The sequence below is a fragment of the Caenorhabditis remanei genome, chromosome X (genome assembly GCF_010183535.1).
Source record: "Caenorhabditis remanei strain PX506 chromosome X, whole genome shotgun sequence".
Taxonomy (NCBI): Eukaryota; Metazoa; Nematoda; class Chromadorea; order Rhabditida; family Rhabditidae; genus Caenorhabditis; species Caenorhabditis remanei.
The window spans coordinates 3475955-3498605 of record NC_071333.1 but is presented as its reverse complement, the minus strand read 5'-3'; the positions used below and the strand labels follow the sequence as shown (position 1 = coordinate 3498605).

At 37.1% G+C, this 22651-nt stretch overlaps 7 protein-coding genes across 7 annotated transcripts; 6 read left to right on the top strand and 1 right to left on the bottom strand.

Annotated features, from left to right (window-relative positions):
• Positions 1-6643: 6643 nt before the first annotated feature.
• Positions 6644-7083, top strand: GCK72_022659 (uncharacterized protein; the record flags this gene model as incomplete). Its single annotated transcript, XM_053734971.1, has 3 exons — positions 6644-6724; positions 6771-6879; positions 6926-7083. 3 exons carry the CDS (start codon positions 6644-6646, stop codon positions 7081-7083), a joined length of 348 nt encoding a protein of 115 aa, XP_053578537.1.
• A 1573-nt stretch (positions 7084-8656) lies between these two features.
• Positions 8657-9157, top strand: GCK72_022658 (uncharacterized protein; the record flags this gene model as incomplete). The annotated part of the gene is made up of 3 exons (XM_053734970.1): positions 8657-8872; positions 8918-8999; positions 9045-9157. 3 exons carry the CDS (start codon positions 8657-8659, stop codon positions 9155-9157), a joined length of 411 nt encoding a protein of 136 aa, XP_053578536.1.
• A 2581-nt stretch (positions 9158-11738) lies between these two features.
• GCK72_022657 (uncharacterized protein) lies at positions 11739-12020 on the top strand (the record flags this gene model as incomplete). Its single annotated transcript, XM_003092160.2, has 2 exons — positions 11739-11815; positions 11864-12020. The coding sequence occupies 2 exons, from the start codon at positions 11739-11741 to the stop codon at positions 12018-12020; spliced, it is 234 nt and encodes a 77-aa protein (XP_003092208.2).
• A 364-nt stretch (positions 12021-12384) lies between these two features.
• Positions 12385-12974, top strand: GCK72_022656 (uncharacterized protein; the record flags this gene model as incomplete). Its single annotated transcript, XM_003092170.2, has 3 exons — positions 12385-12524; positions 12571-12844; positions 12894-12974. The coding sequence occupies 3 exons, from the start codon at positions 12385-12387 to the stop codon at positions 12972-12974; spliced, it is 495 nt and encodes a 164-aa protein (XP_003092218.2).
• A 1768-nt stretch (positions 12975-14742) lies between these two features.
• Positions 14743-15148, top strand: GCK72_022655 (uncharacterized protein; the record flags this gene model as incomplete). Its single annotated transcript, XM_003092155.2, has 3 exons — positions 14743-14865; positions 14918-15038; positions 15087-15148. 3 exons carry the CDS (start codon positions 14743-14745, stop codon positions 15146-15148), a joined length of 306 nt encoding a protein of 101 aa, XP_003092203.2.
• A 3440-nt stretch (positions 15149-18588) lies between these two features.
• GCK72_022654 (uncharacterized protein) lies at positions 18589-18867 on the top strand (the record flags this gene model as incomplete). Its single annotated transcript, XM_053734969.1, has 1 exon — positions 18589-18867. One exon carries the CDS (start codon positions 18589-18591, stop codon positions 18865-18867), a length of 279 nt encoding a protein of 92 aa, XP_053578535.1.
• Positions 18868-20337: 1470 nt separating this feature from the next.
• Positions 20338-20609, bottom strand: GCK72_022653 (uncharacterized protein; the record flags this gene model as incomplete). The annotated part of the gene is made up of 2 exons (XM_053734968.1): positions 20338-20430; positions 20481-20609. 2 exons carry the CDS (start codon positions 20607-20609, stop codon positions 20338-20340), a joined length of 222 nt encoding a protein of 73 aa, XP_053578534.1.
• Positions 20610-22651: the final 2042 nt, after the last annotated feature.

The following is a 22651-nucleotide window of genomic DNA, read 5'->3' as shown; positions in this document are numbered from 1 at the left end:
TTTGTACTGCAATGAAGATCGCATTTTCTTTTCAGAAACTTCAATATTATTACAAATTTATGGAAGAAACTGTAAAATCTTGGTTTAATCTTGTACCCTATCCGCGCTCGGGAATCGAAAAAAAAACAGTTGTAGGCTGAAAATTATTGGTTTTTTTTGTTTAGATGTCCTTAATAAATAAACATCTTTTTAATTAAATAAATTTTGAAACTTACAACTTGTTCAATCGAAACTCTAACTCACATCAATTTGTGTTTCATTGTTTTTACTATTAAAAGGACGGATGAAAACTGCTAGAAAACGGAATCGAGGGTTCATAATGGTCCAAAGTTTAAAAAAATTAAAATCAACATGCATCGCAAAGTAGTAGCAAAAAAGATCTTGTAAAAATTAAAAAAAACTCCTATTTGCAAATTTCATTGATTCTGAATGAGTAGGATTTGCGGCTTAGCCGCTAATTTCTTGTTGGTAGTTACTACGCAAGAAAAAGCGCTATTGCACAACACTCTAGACGCAAGAAAGGAGAGAAAAAAGAATTCAAAATGCGACAATAGAAAAATATGCTTGGGATAAGGAGGAAAACAAGAAAGAGGGTCGAAGGCCATACAGAAAAATGTTTTATGTGTTGTTATTAACTGAGACACGGAATTGACACTCATAAACACATAAGCCATGGCAAAGGTTGTTCGGGTTAACGTAAACATAACCAGACACAAGGTCACAGAGAAAGGGAAAGAGAGAGGCAAGAGAAGAAAAGAGTGTAGAATGACAAGAAAGTAAGAGAGTGCAGCATTGTAGACAAAGGTGGCGCAATGAAGAAAAGAGGGCGGGTATTGAAAAAGGTGTAAATAGGAAACTACGGAAAGGGAATTCATACGACTCTAAGGTTTACTCCCGGATATGTGAACCCCCTCTTCTATGATTATTATTGAATTCTAATTATTTGCTTTTTTCTACAATGATGGCAGGTCAGGAGTATTGCTGCCATGGTATGGAACCCAGATTGAGAGGTTAGTTTTATAAATATCCTAAGTTTTGATTAATGAAGATGATAGCCAAGTCGACTTGCATACATTTGGTCATTGTTCATTTACAAGAGAAATTTCAGTTTGAAGGTCTTTTTCAATAGTGAAAAAGGGTCAGTAAGGTCAGATCTTTAATAGGACATTTATTTTGAGGGAACTAGTCAAGATTTTATATTTTGATGATGTACTGTTCTTTATTATCGTGCCGTCCTGTCGATTTTTCTTCTCACTAAATTTCTTCAAAAATCATTAATTATCATTTTCGAAATTTCAAACACTGAGAGACAAATGTGTTTTTGGGAATTAGCGAAATTTTGCCAAAAATTGAATTTTTCCTTAAAAACATCTAAATAACGTCAGTGGCCGAACTTTTGCAAACGGAGGCCTAACTCTCCAAAACTCAACCATCAGTTTTTTGAAAATAAAATATGATTTTTCTTAATTATTTCCTCTTCAATTCAACCATCTCTATTTCCAGATCACACTCCAAACAATCTTCGAAACGTTGCTGGGCTATTTCACGTATTACGCCTCGTATCTTGTGGCCAAATCCACACATCGCCTGAAATTAGACGAGTTGCAAGAGTTTTTGGACCGAAAGAATCGAGAAATCAATCATAACGTCAGCTTTCAAATCCACAATCCCATGGAGAGAGGATTGATAGTGGTGAGTGATGAGGGGCATTCTCACTGGTTGAAAACGATGAGGAATTTGGCACAAGTAATAAAAATTCATTGGAAAATTTGCATTTTGAGTGGTTTTTTAATTGAAAAGTAGTAACATTTTCATTTAAATTGTCAATTTTTACTATAATTTTTTAATTGAAGGTAGAAAAAAGTAGAAGTTGCTCAAATGCATTTTGTTAATAAATTAATTGTAATTCAGCGAGAAAAACGGAATTTTAGATATTTAACTTTTCAAAACTTTCCAAAATTTTACGAAACTCAACAACCTTTTTTTCAAGAAAATGTGATAATTCTTTCTAATTTTTGGCATTTTCCACAAAATGAACACGAAACGATAGTTGACCAAGTTTTTTGCAAAAGTTAGACCAGCAAATTTTTTTTTCAAACTTTTAAGTTTTTTTCCTTTAAAAAAACTAAAAAACGGAAAATGTTTTGTTTCATATTGCAGTTTTACTTCGAATTCATCCGTCGTCCACGTGTCTTCGGTCGTCACTACCAACAACGAGTCAAGAATGGAACAAGAAAACGGCACATCGCAAAGACGGAAACGAGCACAAAGACGATCGGAACACTAACTCTGTACGGAATGGTTGACTGTGACAAAGTGAGTGATGAAGAAGAGCTTAAGGACGCTGGACCGGGTCGTGGAGCTTATGGAGACTTTCCTGAAGGTAAGGACTCATCGATTGTGATATTAGAGAGATGGATATTTGAAAGAAATTGGGATGGATGACCGAGTTTTGGGAAGTTAGGTCACTAGGGTTTTTCATGAAAAATCTCAAAGAAAAAATGGTGGCTGAGTTTTAGAAAAGTGGCCATGGCTCTCAAAGTTTCCGTTAGTGGCTTAACTTTACCCGAAACACGGCCACCAACCGAGTTTTGGGAATTTAGACAACTAGTGTTTTGTTTTTCATGAAAATGTGAAAAATCGTTTTCAAAAAGTAGGTGGCCGAGTTTTCGAGAAAGTTAGGCCACCGATTATTTTTCCCCACAGATAATGAAAAATCAAATTTTTGCTCAATGGCTACATTCTGAAAATTCGGTCATGCCGTTTTTGAATTTTTCTCTCATGAAATCCCAAAAAAAGAAAAGTTTTTGGCTCATGACCCAATTTTTGCAAAAACTCGGTTACCACCAACTTTTTTTATTCATTTTTTGAGTTTTTTTGCTGAAACTTTGTGAAAAATTGAAAAATGCCCCTGGTGGTTGAGTTTTCGGAAGTTTGGCCACCAACTATTTCGTACTTAAAAAAAAACAATTTTCATGTAAATTTTCAAAAAAAAATCTTTCAAACTATTTGGGTGGGCTAAAATTCCTCAAAAACCTTACACCAATCCAATTTTCGTTTCAAATTTCTAATCTCATTGTCACTCGCCCCGCCCACTCCAGACTTACATTTGAATTTCAGAAGAAACACCTCTCGAATTTGACTACTCATCCCCTTTACAACTAATCGTCACCAGGAAAATGATTTTTAAATGATTTTAAAATGTTTTGTTAATAAACAGTTTTTAGGAAAAATCCTTGTTTTGAGTTTTTGGTAATTTCAGGTTTGCAAGTAAGAATCATTTAGAATACCACGGCGGTTTTGCGTAGTGGCGTTTTGGTTTTTCCTTCTTTTGCGTCGGCTGTTTGTTGTTCTTTTTCTCACGGCTCTTTCTAGCGGACTGTTCTCTCTCTATGGAAGATCTTCATAAGGAAACAATTTGGAAGAAATAAAAAATTAGTTTATTTTTCAATAAATTTCAATTAAAATAACAGTCTTTATTGTGTTTTCTGACAGAATGTGACTCATGTTTCATCATTGTTTTCCGAATTCACTGTGATGTAAAAGGGGGAAGGGGGCGCTTTCACTTTTTGAAAAACAAGCTGCTCTTTCTGATAGTGCCCCTAAGCATGTTTACTTTTGAAAAAAGGCGACATTCAAAAAAGTGAGTTTTGCTTACATACCAACAGATTTGAAATGGTGACCTCTCTCTGGTAGTTGTCACTGATGAATACATAAATAAGGCGGAGGTTGTTATGGTTTGCGTAAACACAAATAGGCACAAGGTTAGAAAAGAGGGCGCAGAGAAGCAAAAAAATAAATGGGTGTAGCATATCCACTTACGCAACTCTGGTAGTTGGAACTGTGTTATGAGGTTGTGAAATCAAGAAGACTGGAGAATTCCGAATTTTGGCTCAAAGAGTCTGAAAATAAATTGTAAGACATAATTCCACCACTCGGTTTCTATTCCCTTCTATCCAAACTTTTTGAAAACACCTGTACTAGCCGTTCATCTACTTCTCAAGACGCCAATTTCTCGCAAAGATACTTCTCTCGTACAGACTGACCTTTTGGTATCCTTGATAGAGGGTTGAGTCAATAACATGATACTCTCTGATGTACACAGAATAGAATTTAGTCAAGCCTCTGGATGACATCATCTCTAAATGTAAGAGAACATGAGGAGGAATCGGGGTGTTGGGAATGTGAGGCAATAAAGATGAAGGACAAAGTAGACGGAGGGGGGGCTGAATATGCAAATAATCATAATAAAGTAAAATAATAAAAAGAGTATAATCAGATTACATTTTTTCTGAAATGCCCACATATGGATAAAATGAAGCAGGGAATTTTGTGAGCGCACATGCACAAAAGTGCTTTCCATTTTGTGCAACATTTCCAGAAGGCACTGCAAGTTGCTGAGGAGGGTGTTGAAAATTAATTAAAAGTTGAGACAGATCATCAAATTGAAGTGCAGGAATTGTTCACCACAAAACCGAAAACAAAGAGAGATGAGGTGCAGTGGAGACCACTTCCATCCAATAAACTTGCCGATTAATAACTTGAAAAATAAATTTTTTATAGCATTTTAATTTTATAATCGTCGTGTAATGAGTACAAAAATGTTTTTCTTGTGCGCTCTCATAAAATGTGACACATAACTTTTTCTCCCCCACCACTAATGTTTGACCATTAAGTGTGTCATTCATAAAAGAGAGGGAGTGAGAAAGTGCAGAATTGCTAAAGAAAGCGGAGCTTGAAAACAGTATCAATAGGAAACGACGAAAAGGCAATTCATACGACTCTGAGAAACGCTACTAGTATGCGATTCACCCCTTTTATATTCCAATGATTTTTTTAATTCTAATTTTTTTTTTGCATTTGCGACAGGTTAGTTCTGGGATAAGCCCGTTTAAAATATTCCTGTTTCCTTGGGATGCCTTATGTTTGAGAGCGTATATAATATAATTTCAGACAGGGACTATTGGCGTGGTCTGGTTCGGAGTCAAAACCACGATTGGACGCACCACGGTCACGTTTGTAGGTTAGTTATTCTTAAGTATATGTATTTTGCTATGGTTAAGGAAAATGAAAATTGATATCAAAGTCCTACAGTCCTGTTGAATCTCGGCCGGGTCCAGCCGGGATTCAAAAGACCTGTACAGTTTTTTCACAAAGTTTTTCAACATTTTTTGAAGTTTTTGTCAAAAGTAGCTAAAAATCCTATGTAGAATGTGAGTTTCATCAATAAGTATTCAAAGCACAAAAATGTGATTTCGCAGAAGCTATTGAAACTTCTTTCGGTTTGTTCTATGAATTTTCAAAGCATATTTCAGTGGCAATCAAGCAGAAAACGGATGACAAGGTCAACACTGCAGTCAGAAACAAAATGATTGTGGACGACGAGAAAATTTCGATTCTGGCCGAAAACAGCAAATTGAAGGAGAGAAATATAGGTAAATTTTATTCTTCATATTTTATTCCACGCAAGTTACACATTTTTCCAGCTCTTCTCCAAGAAATGTGAAGCCCTCGAAATGGAAAACCGCAAGCTTGCTGAGAACTTCAAGAATGGAGTTCAGTTTCTCCAAACTGAACTTATGGACGCCAGTGAAAAAGAAGTGGAAGCCGCCAAACAACGTCATAAAATTTTTGACGAATCACTTGGAAAGTATAAATATTGTATTGTTAAATTTTATATATTTTACTTCTATAATAAACTCCTAATGAATTAAAAAAAACGTTTTTTGTGCGCTCTCAAAGAATATGATGAATGTGATCAAGTTTGTGAGTCATGAGTCTTATTTTTATCTCACAAAAGTTCTTCGTCGCAGAGGGGCAATCATTATAACTGTTGATCACTGCGTGTGTCATTCATGAAAGAGAGAGTGAGAGAGTAGAGATAGTCTGGCATACAAACAGTGACACGAGGTATAATGAGACAACAGTTGAATTGTTAACTATGTATTGGGTTGGTGTGTGTCTAAAAAGTAAACAAGACACGAGACAATGTTAGAGAAAAAGGGCAGAAACAGACAAAAGAGTGGGAGAGAGAGAGAGCATTGTGGAAGGAGGAGATTCTTGGGAACAGAATAAATAGGAAACGACAAAGAGGAAATTCATACGGCTTTCAGAAACGCTATCAGTATGCGATTCACCCTTTTTATATTTCTATGATTTTTTTTGAGTACTGAATTATTGCTATTTTTGCAATGGTGACAGGTCAGTTCTGGGATAAGCCCGTGTAAAATACACCAATATCCTTCGGATGCCTTATGTTTAAAAGAAGGTATATAAAAAAATTGCAGAGACCGTTGGTGTCGTATGATTTGGAAAGTCATCATCACGGCTGGAAGCGTAGCTACTGTTTTAGGTTAGTTATTTTTAAGTACATTAGGCTATGGTTAGTGAAAATGAAAGTTGAATCCAAAATCCAAGAGAATTTCGAGTTTTTGCTTCCTAGTCAATCTGAAATCTGTCGTAAATTTCCTCCTTCTTCTATTTCGTCGTTTTTCAGACTTTTAATTCTTACAAGTTTCTTTACAGGATCATGAACTACTTGTCGATCTTTATCGAATGGTTTTTCATTGTTCATACCGTTTTCAACGGATCATGGACTATCATTTTCATCTGATTGGCGAGTGACACGTGCACAGTGATTTCCATGTCAGTACTCTACTACATCGCAGTGCTTATGATTAACCAGAAATCTGACAAGCAAATTAGTTGGATGATCATTTTCGATGTAAGTTTTGTTTCGAACAATTTTTCTCTAATATGTTTATTTTAAGTACCTGCTCTGCATCACACATATCTTCATCCTCGTTAGCATCAGAATTGAAATGGAGATGATTCAACACTTCCAGCAAGATTGGTACATTTTCATCGCCTGTGCTGTTGGTATGTCATTTTTTCGTTACAAAAAAAAGTCGATTTTCTATTTTAGGACACTTGTCCCACAATTTCATGCTCTTCGGTCTGTTTCTCGTGAAAAATAACTGCCAGGAGGATACTAAGCCATTCGAGGTTCTTCAACAGGCCGATTCCGATGACACAAACAAGGAAAAAAGCAAAGTGAAGATTGCTTCAATCAAACATGTTTGAAGTGGATTGTTTTCACAATGAATGTTAACAGAATAAAAATTTTAAAGTAGAATTTTTTCGTTTCGTGCGGACTCATATGTTGATGTTTTCTTTCTGAATGCCCTTGAGCTCTTCGTTTGGCTCTCACTCATATTTCGGAAGATATTCAGGCTGCGCTCTTTTGGGGGTCTTACCGCTAATCGTGTTTGTTAAATGAAAAATAGAAATAGCGGTTTTTGTTGTTGATTCAATTCTTTTGTTTCTATAAATTCCCATCACATGCAAATATTCGTGGCCTCTACCGATCGACCTCGATAACTATATTTCTGAATAACAATACCAGCTAACAAGCTATGGCAATGAGAAATAGAAGAAAACGCGTCAACGGTACGCCAGCGCATCTCGCATTCGTTAAGTTATGGGTAGTGCGTCTCGGCTGTTTGAAGAAAGACAAGAAAGTTGTCAACAGATAAAATGTACCGTATTTTGAGATTCACATTTTTAAAATTCATGAACAAAATGTTTGTAGCTGAAAAGTCTTTAATTTTGATGTGCAAAACTATCAAAAGAGGAAACATACATTGATCTGTCAACCGGAGGCATTTTCTCTAGGAATCTTGTATTTCCTTCTGTATTTTGAACTTGAAATTACTTTTTAACGAACAACCTATGTTATTTCGTAATCATCAGAACTTTAAAGTTCTTTTTCTTCCATTTTCTAGTTCTAAAACAACACAACTTTTTTCGATGTTTTATAGATTAGTTCAATTTTACCACAAAAGCATTTCTAGCAATAGGTATACCATCAGTGCGCGTGTACGTGCAGCGCCGTTCGAAAAACTAAGGTTTCCTTTTTTTTGTTGATATAATGCGCCTCCGCAGCCCCCTTCACTATTTTCTCCGTCTCTCTCTTGCTTAGTCTCTTCTCCCCCTTTTCCTGCTGGGTCTCCGGGTACTCTATCTACCCTTTGTGTTCCTCTTCGGAGCGGCAGAAAGGGGTATACGTCTCGTTCTGCATGTTGAAAAGAGGCAAGAGCGGTGTTGATGTTTCTCTTGCAAAGGAGAAAAAAGAGTGTAGCTCTGGAGGAAGAAGAGGGAGAGAAACATAAAAGCGACAAAGACGCGCCAGATGCAAGATGCAAGAAAGATAGGGATGGGAGGGGGGGGGGGGACGACTTATAACACAGAAAACACGCCCTACTAAATAAACAAGCAAACAAGAGGAGTTCACTGGCTATAAGAACTCTATTATACACATGTGACTCGTTTCTCCCTCAGGATGGCTACTGAATGCCTTGTCCCTAATTTTTAAATGATTTTTATTGAATTCTAATATGGTGAGTGTTTTTATTGCATTTTTCAAAGCTGAAAAAAATTAAAACAGTTTTAAAACGAAAACTTTTTCAATTTTATTATTGAATTATTGATTTTTTAGGAAAAATGTTCAGCATTTGTCAATAAAAATAGTTTTTTTGTATTTTTTTTGCGGAAATACCGAGAAAATGTTGTCTCAAAATGTTCTGCGTTCCTCCCACAGAAAACCTTTGTTAAATACGCAACATCATTTAATTCCAGAAGCATCGACACGTTTGTCATGGCCATCCGCCTCCCACGTAACGAAATCTACCGTATGCAAACCAATGAGAACTCCTTCGAACTGTTCTCAGAATATGATGGTGCCAAAGGACGATACGAAAACTCGACGGAAACAACTGACTCTTTTGATCTACCGTTTTCGAAGGAGACAATTGAAGGGATGATGGCCGTGGCGATTGATCGACGGGTGTTCTTCAATATGTCTACGGAGCAGGTTTCCTTTTTTCGTTAAAACATTCTTTAAGATCTTGTTTTGCAGAAAATGAACGTGTTCAGAATGTCGAGATACTGCATTTTCTCGCATCTCAACAAGGATTTGCTGAAAATGATTGTTCTGACAGGTAAGCATCCCATCTCAGTGCCTACATAGATTCAAAATGTTTCAGCCGAGGAAAAAGACAACGAATCAATTTTGGAACTACTGACGAAGGACTTTGAAGAAGTGTGCAAGCTGATTTTAGGATATCGGTCGGATCTGTTCTTTTTCCAAACTTTTTAATAAAAGTGTTACGGGATATTGATAATTGTTGTTTTTTCCACTATTTAATTTTTTGAATAAATGTTTTGCAGAAAATTTGTTTTGAGTTTTGGTTTCAGTACAGATGGTTTCAGTTAATTCATCCGATAATTTTTTGAGAACAATAATATGCAAAACTGTTTTTTCTTCCAGATACTTTAAAATACAAAACTTTCAATCTGTTCCATCCGCGCATTCGCATGACTTTCCTTTCCCTTGTCTTTGCACACAGAAAAATAACGACACTCTGATTGTGCATTCCGGCGGCGGCTTTTTCTTAAAAATCTTCAAAAGCCGCGGCCGGCCGCGGCCTTCTACCGTATCAACTGAAAACATGACTTGATATTCTTTTGACTTTTTGGTACAAATCTGACAACCGGGGTTCGATCCCCACTCGTGCCAAAACTTTTTGGTTTTTAGTTTTTGACTTTTTGGTAACAATCTGATCACCAGGATTCGACCCCTCCGGTGTCAAACCTTTTTTCATTTCATTTCTTGCTTTTTGGTATTATTCTGAAACCATTTCAGAACAAAAAAAACATTTTTAGATTACAAGTTTATCTTTTCAAAACAGTCCTTCTCCGAAAAGGCAACTTTGGTCTTCAGATTTTTACCAAAAATAAAAATGTAATGAAAAACAGCTTTGACACCAGTGGGGTTGAACCATGATTGCCAGATTGGTACCAAAATGTCAAAAACAAAAAACAAACAAGTTTTGGCACGAGTGGGGATCGAACCCTGGTTGTCAGATTGGTACCAGAAAACAAAAAACTTGCAAAACTTTTTTCAAAAACGACAAAGTTTTGCAACTTTGAAAAAAAGCCGCTGCTGAGGCCTCGGCCGAGGCTTTTTCATTTTTCTTCTCGCGGCCGGCCGGCCATGCGACAGCCTTGGGTCGAGGTAATTTCTTGAGGGAGGAAGAGATATATACAATTGGGAAAAAGTGTACAATATGAGAAGCTACCAGTTTCTTTGAGATCACAATACGACGTGTATCTGTTTCATATGTCTTTCTCCATTCTCAATACTATCTACTCTTTTCTCTCGCATATTTCTCCTCTTCCAACACAGCACACCTCTCCCTTCTCTCTCACTAAAAATACACAGGATGCTGACGTGGCGAACACAGGCAGCAGCTGGGGTGTCTGGAGAGCTGGAAATTTGTGTAGGGGTAGTCAAAACACCTCTAACATTTACTAAAAGTTTTACAAAGTTATCTCACAAATTGAAATTTTTGAGAATTTTTGGGCGAAAAGTAAATTATTGGCCATATTTCCCTACGATGACGTCATAAGGGACTGGTGACACATTTTTTATAAATCACTACCTTCGGGGTACATATGCTGTAAAAAGTGTTCGGATTGAAACAACTTTTTGCAACTGTGCCAAGGCCCAACACAAACATTCTCACTCTTACAGATAGTCCCTCTTAAGTGTTTTTCAACATTTTGAAACCGAAAACTTAATAACTCCAAGAGAAAAACATAACGTTTTTCTTCGAATTTTTACAATTAAGATCAGAAAAAAATCGATTATCGGAAAAAAAACAGTGATGGAAATTTTTTTGAAAAACTTATTTTCTCATTGCTGAATACTTAGGCTACTTGTCAAAAAAAAGGTTAGCACAATGCACATAAACCAAAAGACTACACTACCACTATCCAAAAAAGTTTAGGATAAACGGACACGATTCAGCAGAGTTAGCTGAAACTTACTCACTTTTGAGCATTCATTCTGCAATTTATTCATTCATTTTTGACCTTTTTTTTTTCGGAAAATCAATTTTTAGAATGTTTTTAGCAATTGAATTGCTTTGTTTTGTTTTTTTTTTTTGATTTCTTGTTATTCTGATTTCTGGGTAAACTTATTGATTTTTCATAGTTGCTCAGAAATTTCAAACTTTAAAATTTTCAATAATTTTTCATGTGCAAATTTGCAGAAATCAGACCAATCCGGCTGAAATCATCATCTGAAACTGCGTCGAAGTTTAGCGCGTCAAATAAAATGCAAAGTACGCAGTGTGTCTGTCGGCAGTGCTTGCGTACACTCCAATTGTCATCCTCCAATTTTTCCCACGTCGCCCCTACTTTTCATCCAATTTCTGAGTTTTTTGACTTTTTCAGCAAAAAAAAATTGAATTCATCAAAGAAATGATAATTTTCCTCGTTTTTCAAGTCGTAATATGGTTGGTAGTGATTTTATCTGTTTTTTTGTATGAACTTTTCAAAAAAAAAAGAATTATCTAATTTTCAGATAGGAATGGATAAATTCTTGGTGGACTCGACGGTGGTCTCGGTCAATTCGGCGCAAACTCGCAGAGTTTGAATCAGGTCGACACTTGTCAAACAGTATCGCCGACGAAAAACAATGGTTCCTTGGATTAATTGATGGAAACAGTGCGTCGGACGCGTTCGTGATGCATGGAACTTACAAAAATTCGCAGGTTAGTTTATACATGCAAAGTTTTAATTGTATTATTTTTTCAGCTTGTCCTCACTGACGTCAAAAGTATGTCTGATCACAAATCCAACTATTTCCACAAGTAAAATCATCGAACCAGACGATGTTTGATATCTCGCCTGGACTCGTTCTTGCCACAGGCTACGCCACAGGAATCATGATGCTGTCTGCTCAATTTAAGTGAGTGTCAAAGAAAAAACAGCAGAATTAACTCAATGTAACTTTCAGCGTGGATAACTTCAAAAATCATTCCGAGAAGCTGAGAGCAGCGTGCCGTAAAGCGAAGAGTCGTGTGACCGATGACAAAGAGATGAGAGAACTGAAAAAATCAATGATCGATATGAAGCCGCCGGAAAGCGGACGAAGACATAAACGTCTACGATAACGACGTGAAAGAAGAAAAGTTCATCATTGGAGAGCTGTTGGGAACTGGATTGTTCGGCAGTGCCTTCAAATGTAAATCGAAAAAAAGCGACAAGGAGTTTGCTTTGAAGGTGAGAAATACTTCTGCGAACACGAATAATTTTGCATTTTTAGTACATCATGAATCAAACCAGCATACTGTCCAAGAAATTTGAAGTTGAGCAAGAAGTTCTAATTCAAAGGGAACTTCGTCACGAAAACATAGTAAAGATGTTCGCTGCTTTCAAATCAAAGGTAACATCTGCTTTGTGTTAGAATTTATGAAACAATCGCTTCACGAGGTGTTGGAAAATAAACATGTGCTGAGCGTCTAAAATATCGCGAGAATGACTGAATGTGTGGCGAACGCTCTGTCCTATTGCCACAAAAGGTGCATTATCCATCGTGATCTCAAGCCTCAAAATATTCTACACAACGGAGAAGGAATGTACAAAGTGTCGGACTTTGGAAGTGCGACCGACGAACGGTGAGGGATTCTTCAATGTGATTTTTGAAATTTTATTGATTTTCAGGCACAGTACGTTCTGCGGGACGCAGGGATACATCGCACCTGAAGTGGTCACTCGTTCGAAACAGACCACAGCCCTCGATTGTTATTCGCTTGGAATCGTCATCCATCAATGTTCTCAAGGGAAACTGTCATTCCAGCTACCGACGGAACACGTATCTGACTACATGGTCTCGAAATGCAAATACAATCCACCTGTCACGATGAACCTGAGTATCAGCGAGCTCACACAAATGCTCATCAGAAAAAGTGCGGAAGAGAGATGGACGGCTGATCAAGTAAGTTTCAAAACATTAACTGTTTTTCGTTCGAAACTTGGATTTTTAGGTGCTCGGCAGTCAGCTCATTACGGACTATCGCCATCATACACAAAATGATGTCTACAAGCGGGAGCATCAACTCATCTAAACAAGCGAATTGTGTTCACCCTTGTTTTACTAAATTTTATACATTATTCCCATATCATACTTCTAGTCCTGCCTACATTTTCTTGCCTTTTCGTGTGAAAAAATATGTTTATGCTCCTTTAGAGCCATCTTCTTCTTTTTTTTGAATCTTATCCTTTTCTCTTACTTTTTTGTTTATTCTTTCAAATGTGTTTTCTCTTTTTGTTCTCCGACTTCTTTAACATCTCTATTATCTTTATTTAACATCTATATTTTCTTTTTTGGTATTTCACATCAGTTTTTTACAAATCCTTTTTCCAATGTCATTCAATTGCTACCATACCAGACTTCCTTTGGTAGTTTTGTTTGCTACATATGTTCCCACGGTAGCAAACGAATGATTCCAATGCCCTTTCTTGCTGCCTACTTCTTCTTGCCATTTTTTGTAATTATCTTGTGTATGCTCCTTTAGAGCCACTTTACTATTATTTTAAAATATTTTCTTGTTATCGTGCTCTCTCTCTTTTTTAATAATTTACAGCTATTCAGATTTTAGAACTTTTCAGAGTCAAAAGAAGTAACTTATGGAAAAATGATTTTTTGGTATTGAAAAAAGTGAAAATGTGACACCCTTGTGACTACCCCTTCTAAGGATAGAAGGCCGCCGGTTATTAGCCGTCGGGGGTGTCACACGTCTGGGTGCTTTCCTGCTATTTCAGGTTGTTCAGTGGAACGCAGGACACAATGTACTGTTACGCGGTTTAATCATAAATAAGTTAAATATTTAGAAGAATGATTCTGTACATAGCTTCCCATGTCTACCAATGCGAAGACTAAACATGGAAATGGTACAAAAGTGTCTCTAGTTATTTCAAGATAACAAAATTTCAACATCGGTGATCATGGAATAGTCTAGAAATGACTAAAATCGAATCGAAATTGATTAGAATCCCTCGAAAGCAATAAACTCTCCTAATGATCTTTATTTTGTGTGCCTGAAATTCTTCTTCTTTCGTATTCTCCAAGCAACCATCAATGTTGAGACTCTATGTCCCTTTTCGTGTTAAGACGATACCTCATACAAAAGAAAAGAAAGAAAGAATAAGAGTTTATGGGTGCGAGAGTGTTTGCAGAGAGGAGAGGGTGTTCTCTACCTATTCGGGGGCCGATCGGAGCGGGGGTGATAATTCGTTTTATGGGGATGGGAAATCGGGAAAAAATAAAATGGTCATAAATCATCACAACGATCAAAAAATCATACAAAAAAAGCGAGAAGGTGGAGCTTGGAAACACTATAAGTAGGCAACGACAAGAAGGCACTTTATTCGACTGAAAGATTCTCAACCGATATGTAGGATCGAACTAATTCCCCTCGTCTGATTTTTATTGATGTTTAATTTGTTGCTGTTTTGGAATTGCAGTTTCCACTGGTGGCCGTGGTTTGGAAGCACCGATTCTGGCAAAGATCGAAAAAAATCGTGAGAAGCTCAATGACAGTGTTGGTTCGATAGGCGGCCTATCGCGTGTTTACAATCAAGAAGGAAGCATGCATCGAACATCTTTCAATAGTTGTCTAATCTATCAAGAAAGCACACACCTCGGTATGGAAAGTTGCCGCCCATAAAATGCTAGTTTTTTTCAAACACGTTAATTAACTGTTAGAGAAGATGATAGTTGAATGAATTATCCTAGTGGGTTCCGGTGTTGGGCTCAAAAATTCTGAAACCAAATCGAAAAACCTGTGTTTTCAGAATCCGCAAACGATTTCGGAAGCCTGGCAAGTCAAGTACATGCATAGAGAAGTTTATGGTCGGAAGAGTTCGAAACTCAACTCCTGCACTGTTTTCTTCCGCGGTCCTCATCCAACGTATTCTCGAAAGAATTATGATGTGACATTGGAAAATGAGTATAATGTAGGTGTAGGCATAGCTCCAGGGGGATCTAATAACAATTTTTCATTTTCAGAATCCCCAAAGTTCTAACTTCAATTCGGCGGATAAAGAACAAATGCTCAGTGATATCCTCTCCGAGTTCATGAATTCTATCATCTATCGAGATATTGGAAGGCATGAAAGAAACCTGAAAGGTTTGTATCAATATCCGGATATCCTCCCAATGACCATTTTCATTTCAGAAGAAGCAAACAGCGACTGGAATGCAGCAACTCTACGAGCTCTTCAATGGAAATCGAGTTGAAGTCAGGTCCAATCGAATCATCAGCTCGGGAGAAGTCACCTCAACAATCGTATTCACTGACTAGACGACTCAAGTTGCCAACCTCTTCTGGATGGTATTCAAGAATCAGTACTCGAAGAACCCGTATGAATGGAAGATCTAATATGAGTTTAAATTTTTTCTTCAATTTCTGTCTCAAAATTTTAATAAAATAAATAGTTTTTTATCTAAAAAAAAACTCCCGTGTTTGTGTTTTTTCTCTTCGGAATGTCAACTTAGAGATCTACAGAATATTTTGTTGAGTATTCGCTTCTAGGAAGAGGATATGTGGATCCTATTTGTTTTGCACATCGTGTTCCCCCTTTTCATGAATATTCAAGTAACCATCTGCGTTGAAACGATAACACACCCCTCGTGTTGAAACGATGCGTTATGCAAGTAGAGCTTATTGGGCGCGAGAGAGTATGCAAGGAGGAGAGAGTGATCTCTTCTCATGATGGGAACGCGGGGGAGGGTGATGGCGTGATGATTCCCAGTTTTATGGGGATGGAAATTGAGAAAACATATGGAATGGTCATCAAAAAATAAAGTGGCGCAATTCAGCAAACAATAATTTCGCAACAATGGAAGCAACCGGCACACGGTTTTAGTTCCGTTCAAGATAATAAAAACTGAATGATTGAGGAAAGAGATTGAGTATATTTACCGCCATCTCAACACGGTAATAAACAACTCAAAAAGAGGATCATCTTTTGCAATGAAAAAGGTTAGTTCTGAATTAGAAGAAAATCATAATCTTTGGGAGCACATTTTTTGGTTGAATGAAAAAATTCAGTTTACCTCAGTGGCCGGAGTTTGGAATCACCGGTGCGATTCGAACGGAAGTCGAGATAATTCTAATAAAATAGACAGTTGGAACTAGAAAAAAGTTGTTTTGTTTTTGTTTATTTCCGATTGCCTAGTTTGGGTAATATAACATTTATTCCCCCTTTATGATAATTATTGAGTTCTATTTTATTTCTTTGTTGAAATGGAAAAAGGTTTGTTCCGCATTAATAAAAAATCAGTATTGAAAAATTTTATGGAAATAAATTGAATTGAAAATAAAAATTTAACAGAACATGGGTTTGATCTACCCACATCATTCAAGTTGTAGACGTACTACTCGTCAAAAACATACTAATCTCTAATATAAACGTTTTGATCTACCCTTCAAAGTGTGATTCAGTTTGAACCTACCCCGCCTAGCGGCTTGGCTTTTTACACCTTCATCAACACTTTCTAAGTTGTTTCTCATCATTCGTGTTCGTTTTTCATCTATTGAGTTGTGTGTTACTTGTTTTCTCCAGTTTTTCTCTTAAATCTATGATAGTACAGTGTTCCACATAATCTTAGCCTCACCTCACGAAAAATCAAAAACTGAAATTTTCGAAATTTTCGGGAATGCATCCAAGAAGTAAAATATGGCAACTTGGGTCACAAATGTGTATACAAATGTAAATTTGATTAAAAGTTGACAAAAAATTTTAGGTTGAATTTTATGAAAAATGCGTTTTTTCTGTTCCACATAATCTTAGCCTCACCCCTCTTATTTTAACTTTTTGAATAATTTTTTGAACTTCTGGTTTTTTCTGCATGTTTTTAGGAGAAGAAATGTTGTTTTTCATAAAATGGGTGAGGGACAGTCCCTCAACAGTTACAAAAGGTGTCCCAGTAACGCCAAACTCGCACAGGGACTATCAGGCTTGGTCGGAGTCGGAGAATCGGATAATCCGATTCTCCGATTCTCCGACTTTTTTCGGAGAATTTCTCCGACGGATAATTCTCCGACTTTTTTTTTCGGAGAAATTATCCGTCGGATAATTCTCCGACTTTTCATTTCGGAGAAATTATCCGAAATTCTCCGATTCTCCGAAAAAAAAAGTCGGAGAATTTCGGAGAATACCGGAGACGACGACACTCAAAACCCTGTTTTGGTGATATTTCTACTGGTAAACGCTTTTAATGTTGATAAAACATGTTTTAGAAAGGTGAATTCTGAAAAACGCAACAGAAAATCCGTTTTAGAAGCATTTTTGGGAACATTTTTGGATTCTCCGAAATTATCCGAAATTCTCCGATTCTCCGAGAAAAAAAGTCGGAGAAAATTTCGGATATCCGAATCTCCGACTTTTTTTTTCGGAGAAAAAGTCGGATATCCGATTCTCCGACTTTTTTTTTCGGAGAAAATTTCGATTCTCCGATTCTCTGAAAATTTTTCTCCGACCAAGCCTGGGGACTATCCAAACTTCAGATTTTTCTTTATCAAAACCGTAGTTCAAAATTTATTGACCAAAACTCCGAAAATTAAACTGTTTATGGTACTGCAAAATGTCCAAATTGTTCATCATCACTTTCACTCTGAGAATAATGTACCACTCTCTGTCACGGTTTGAATAATGGAAACTTTTGCTGGGAAATTAAGACAAATTTGCGATCTAAATGATTTCACGAGTCAGTCCGCAGAGAGAATTTTAATAATAATGTTCTGATACAACGAAAAATAAACGAAGCGTCATTTTTGACACAAAAACATTGTGGCCAGAGCTTGGAATTTGCTCGTAAGGATCAGTAAAGAGATTGGCAAAAAGAGAGTTATCCCTATGGTATCAAACTTCAGAATGAAAAGAGAGCTAACAGTATCACAATCTTTTCTAGCAGTCGATTCAATCAGAATGAAATGTTTTCATCAGATAAAACAAGTTGAAATTGTTTAGATTTGTAGAAAAAACGCATTTTTCATAAAATTCAAAAAATTATTCAAAAAGTTAAAATAAGAGGGGTGAGGCTAAGATTATGTGGAACAGAAAAAAACGCATTTTTCATAAAATTCAACCTAAAATTTTTTTGTCAACTTTTAATCAAATTAACATTTGTATACACATTTGTGACCCAAGTTGTCATATTTTACTTCTTGGATGCATTCCTGAAAATTTCGAAAATTTCAGTTTTTGATTTTTCGTGAGGTGAGGCTAAGATTATGTGGAACACTGTATATGCTGTAAAAAGAGTTTGGATTGTAACAACTTTTTACAACTGTGCCAAGAGGAATCCAAATCTTGCAGACAACGCCTCTTAAAATAAACTTTAATGTATGGGAACGTCAAATATACAACTAAACAATCATGAGAAAAATATTGTTTTTTAATCCTCGGTGAGGTTAAAACACTATAAAACAGGTGTAAAAAATTAAAAATTGTTCTCAGTAGGGTTTGAACTCGCATCCCTCAGAACCGGAAAAAAAATTTGAAAAAAAAATTTGAAAAAAAAATTGAAAAAAATTTTGAAAAAAAAAATTTCAAAAAAAACTTGAGAAAAAATTTGAAAAAAAAATTTTGAAAAAAAATTTTGAAAAAAAAAATTTTGAAAAAAAATTTTGAAAATTTTTTCGCCGACATTCATATACGCTTTTGACTCTCGATATGAATGTGGCCGGCATAGCTCAACTGGTTAGGCTGCCGGCCACCGAACGGAGGATCGGAGGATCGAACCCCACATATGGCGAACAAAGCTTCAGCTGGAGGAATTGTGATGATATGGATCGAATTCGATTGGGAATTGGTCATGGGATGGACGATCGATTCCAAGGGGTCAGCCCCGTCATTTCGGAGCACAGGGGCCGGCTCCATCAAACAAGACAATTGGTGGAACAAGTCAATTCAGAAGGAGGAGCCATGGAGGAGAGAGCAAATAACGAATAAAGAAAAGGACGTCATGGGCGATAAGGGTGGAGAAGAAAAAACCCTTTTGTATTTGAGAAGATTTTGGGTTCTAAGAGATACTGGTTCGGAACCCACAGAGTAAAAATTTTTTGAAATTTTTTTTGCACGTGTTTTAATGGTTCAGAATGGTGATCTTAAAACTCCTATCGATAAAAATGTTTTTTAAACAGTTTTTTGGTTCTTAGACATGCTGGTTCGAGCCCCACTGTGTGCGAAATTTTGAAAGCTTTTTAGAACTGTCTTATTGGTTCAGAATGGTGATCTTTCAACTAATATCAATACAAATTTTATTTTGGAATTCTTTTTTTTCCGGTTTTGGGAGACGCCGGTTTAACTTCCACTGAGTGTATCCTGTTAAAAGATCTTTCGCTCAAATCGTTGACGTAATCGTTCTGTTTTTCTGAGGCAAACAATTTTTGGCTGACTGCCGTCTTTCTCAACTGTGTTGGACGTGGTTTTGAATTTGTCCTCTTTTTCATTCTTTTGAGATGAAGTGCTTGGCATGATTTTACCTTTGTGCGACTTTCTGATGCCTCTCTCCGTTTTTCTGAACACGAATTAATTTTGTTCACACTCTGGACTTCTAACAGGCCGTTTCTTCTGGTTGGCGGCTTGTTTTTGTATGATCCTCTCAAGATTGAAATATCCTATTTCTGCTGGGTTGATAATTTCTCCGTCTCAGATGGAATTAACTTCCACAGTTGGTTCGTCGTCCGTTGCTACTTGCTTTGTAAACAATATTTGGCTCTATCCTATTTTAATGGTCCCAAGTGATTTTAATAGTCCCAAGTGATATTAATGGTCCTTATGGATTTTGATGGTTCTAAGTGATTTCAGTTGTCCTATGGGAATTTGAGGGTCCCATGTATTTCTAGTGGTCCCATAAGGATTTTATGGGTCCCACAAGATTTTAAAGGCTTCATAACAAGTTTAGTGCTCTAATGCGGAATCAGAATTGTTCGATAAGCAATTCAGCTGCGCGCATGTTATTTAGTAAATTTCATTAAAATTTTCATGTTTTTATTAAATTTCATTAATTTATTATGTTTTTATTGAAAATATAAGTATATATCTATAGAGAAGTAGAGAGTATTTTTATAAAATATAAAGACAAATTTAAAAAACGTGTGGGTCTCTTGGTGGTGAAGATGGTCTGCTTCTGTAAGAAAGACTTTTAGAGAGAGCATGGCTGCCGCGGAGTATGCCGCTGGCCTGTCCTGGACAAATGGATGAACTGTCTTCCTTTCATCTTAGAGGCATCGGGTGCGTTACCGGTCAAAGAAGGTATGTTACCGGTCAAAGAAAGGTACGTCTTCTGGTGGGTTGTTCTCCCCAGCATCCTCCTCAACATCTTTCCCAACATCCTCCCAAGCATCTTCCATTCTTGATCGGTTCCTCCTCTATTTCTTTAGTCGACTCCGCTGCGTTGTCCTCCGAAGCGTCCGTTTTTCAAAGAGCTTCGTCGATAATTTTGTCGACGAAGTTTCTGACTTCTAGCAGCAGAGGTTTTCCGACTTTTTCGACAAGAAAGTCAATAATTTGCTGCAGCAACGTCATGGTTAGTATACTAAAACAATATATGCGCCACTTACCTCTCTCACAAATACGCTGGCTCCCGCTTGCAACGCAATAGCGACAAAAGGAAGACTGTTGACAGGCGAAGACAAAAGAAGCAGAAAAAGAGTGAGCCAACGTGTCATCACGAATGTTGACTGGTTCATTGTCAATCCGACTTCCCTCAGACTACCATATCTCCTTCTCAATTTCGTGGAACGCCTCGTGTTGTCCAGAAGTGTTTTCCGGAGTTTTGTAACGCTTCGTGGAGCATTGTGACGTGTCGGGAAAAGAAAGAAAGCACTTTGATGTGATTCAGAGGGTTTGGGAACTTGGCGGGAGGAAATGCAAGTTCCTTGAGCCTTGAAGGTTTAACAGGCCATCGGATTTGTCGAGCAGTTGGGTGGCCTTATTGTTGTAGAAGGAGGCGAACTGAAAATTGAAAGGATTGTAGAGAGAAGCAGAGCTATAGTAGAACTACGTACGCAAAAAAGTTTGGGTTGAAAAACAATCCCAGTACACAGATACCGATGACCAAAGTCACACCTTCAAACAAGAAAGAAACTTATACACCAACCTAATAAAAAGCCTAGTATTGAATTGACTCACCTTCTACGGATCCAGAAAATAAGAAGAATTAGTATTCAATAAAAATCAGGGAATATAAGGAGATCAGCCATACAGTAGGCAGTCTGGGGGGCAGAATGAGATGGGAGATTGTCTATCGCTTACCTCAAGTGGGAACGCATCCTGCGTACTCTGCGTATTGACTCCTGGGAAGAGCGCGCACCACTTTTTAGAGTCACACACTGCTCCTGGGAAAACTCTAGACAAACTACCCCAAAAGTGGTGCGCGCTCTTCCCAGGAGTCAATACGCAGAGTACGCAGGATGCGTTCCCACTTGAGGTAAGCCCTAGACAATCTCTCATCTCATTCTGCCTCCGAGACTGCCTACTGTATGGCTGGTCCCTTCTGATTCTTTTCGAATGCTATATTCACTTTGTTACCGCTGTCCCAATATCGTATATTTGGCACATTTCTACTTATTTTTACACTTTCTTTTTGGTTGTAATATTGTGGACTACAAATCATGTAACCCCTTCTGATTATGACATCTGGAACGGATAAGATGGTGTTTTTCAAAGACACTCTACAATTTCTCCCCATGCCGCCGCTTAGTCGAATGCCAAAGCGTTTGGTTTTTAAGAAATGACGAAAGGAACATTTCCAGGCTTGGAGAGGCCGCTACCTATTCTGTTCCAGACATGATGCCGGTAAGTGGATAAGTAATAAAAGTTAAGAATAAAAATCATTGCTTTCAGCATCTCAAGATCGGAGTCAATAGTTTCTTGGAGTTCCTCGAGAACCGAGTTTGCTTTGGAATGGATAACAGGAAACGAGTAACCAATCAATGGCTAAAATTCGACAATAAAAGGATTTTGCGTATGAGTTCAGCAAAATTGTTGTAGCAAAGGACAGTGTTCTAATTCTTGACGGATGGCCGTGATGGAAGAAAATGATAGACGCGAACACCGTAAATAGCAAGAACCTCGAATTTGTTGTACTACCTGATGGTACCACAAGCAAGCTTCAAACATTGGATTTATCGTTCAACAGGCAGCTCAAGAACTTCATTCGAAAACTGGAGACGCAGATTCGATACATCCACCCAAACATAATAATTGCCCGAAGAGAACGGCAGCTGCAAATCGTTCAGTTTATACTGAATTAATTTAAAGCTCCGCGCTACAAGGACCTGATGGAGAGAGGGTTCTTTTTGAATCAAATACTTGACAAGAGGCCCGCGTATTTTGAAACTCCTGATCAGTATTGCATGAACGTGAGAGCAACTGGTGGAAAGTTATGTGCTAATTGTCGTCAATTTTCATACTGCAAGTGTTCATATCCCACATGTGGACTATCAATTTGCGCATCGTGTGCATCGGAACACTTGCATCCTTGAATTAACGAAACTCTTTAACACGCCGTCATTTTATTTACATTTTACTAAATAAAACGATTTAAATATATCATAGTTCATCAAAAATAACTAATTACAAACCTTTGAAACGTAAGTTCTCACACAAAATGAAAGAGACTATGAGAAAAAAGTTGAAACTTGGAGAACTAGTTTTAAAACGTATTTTTGTTTAAAAACAATTGGGACAATTAAAACAATTTTTTGAAGGTAATCCAAGTTTCCAAGCA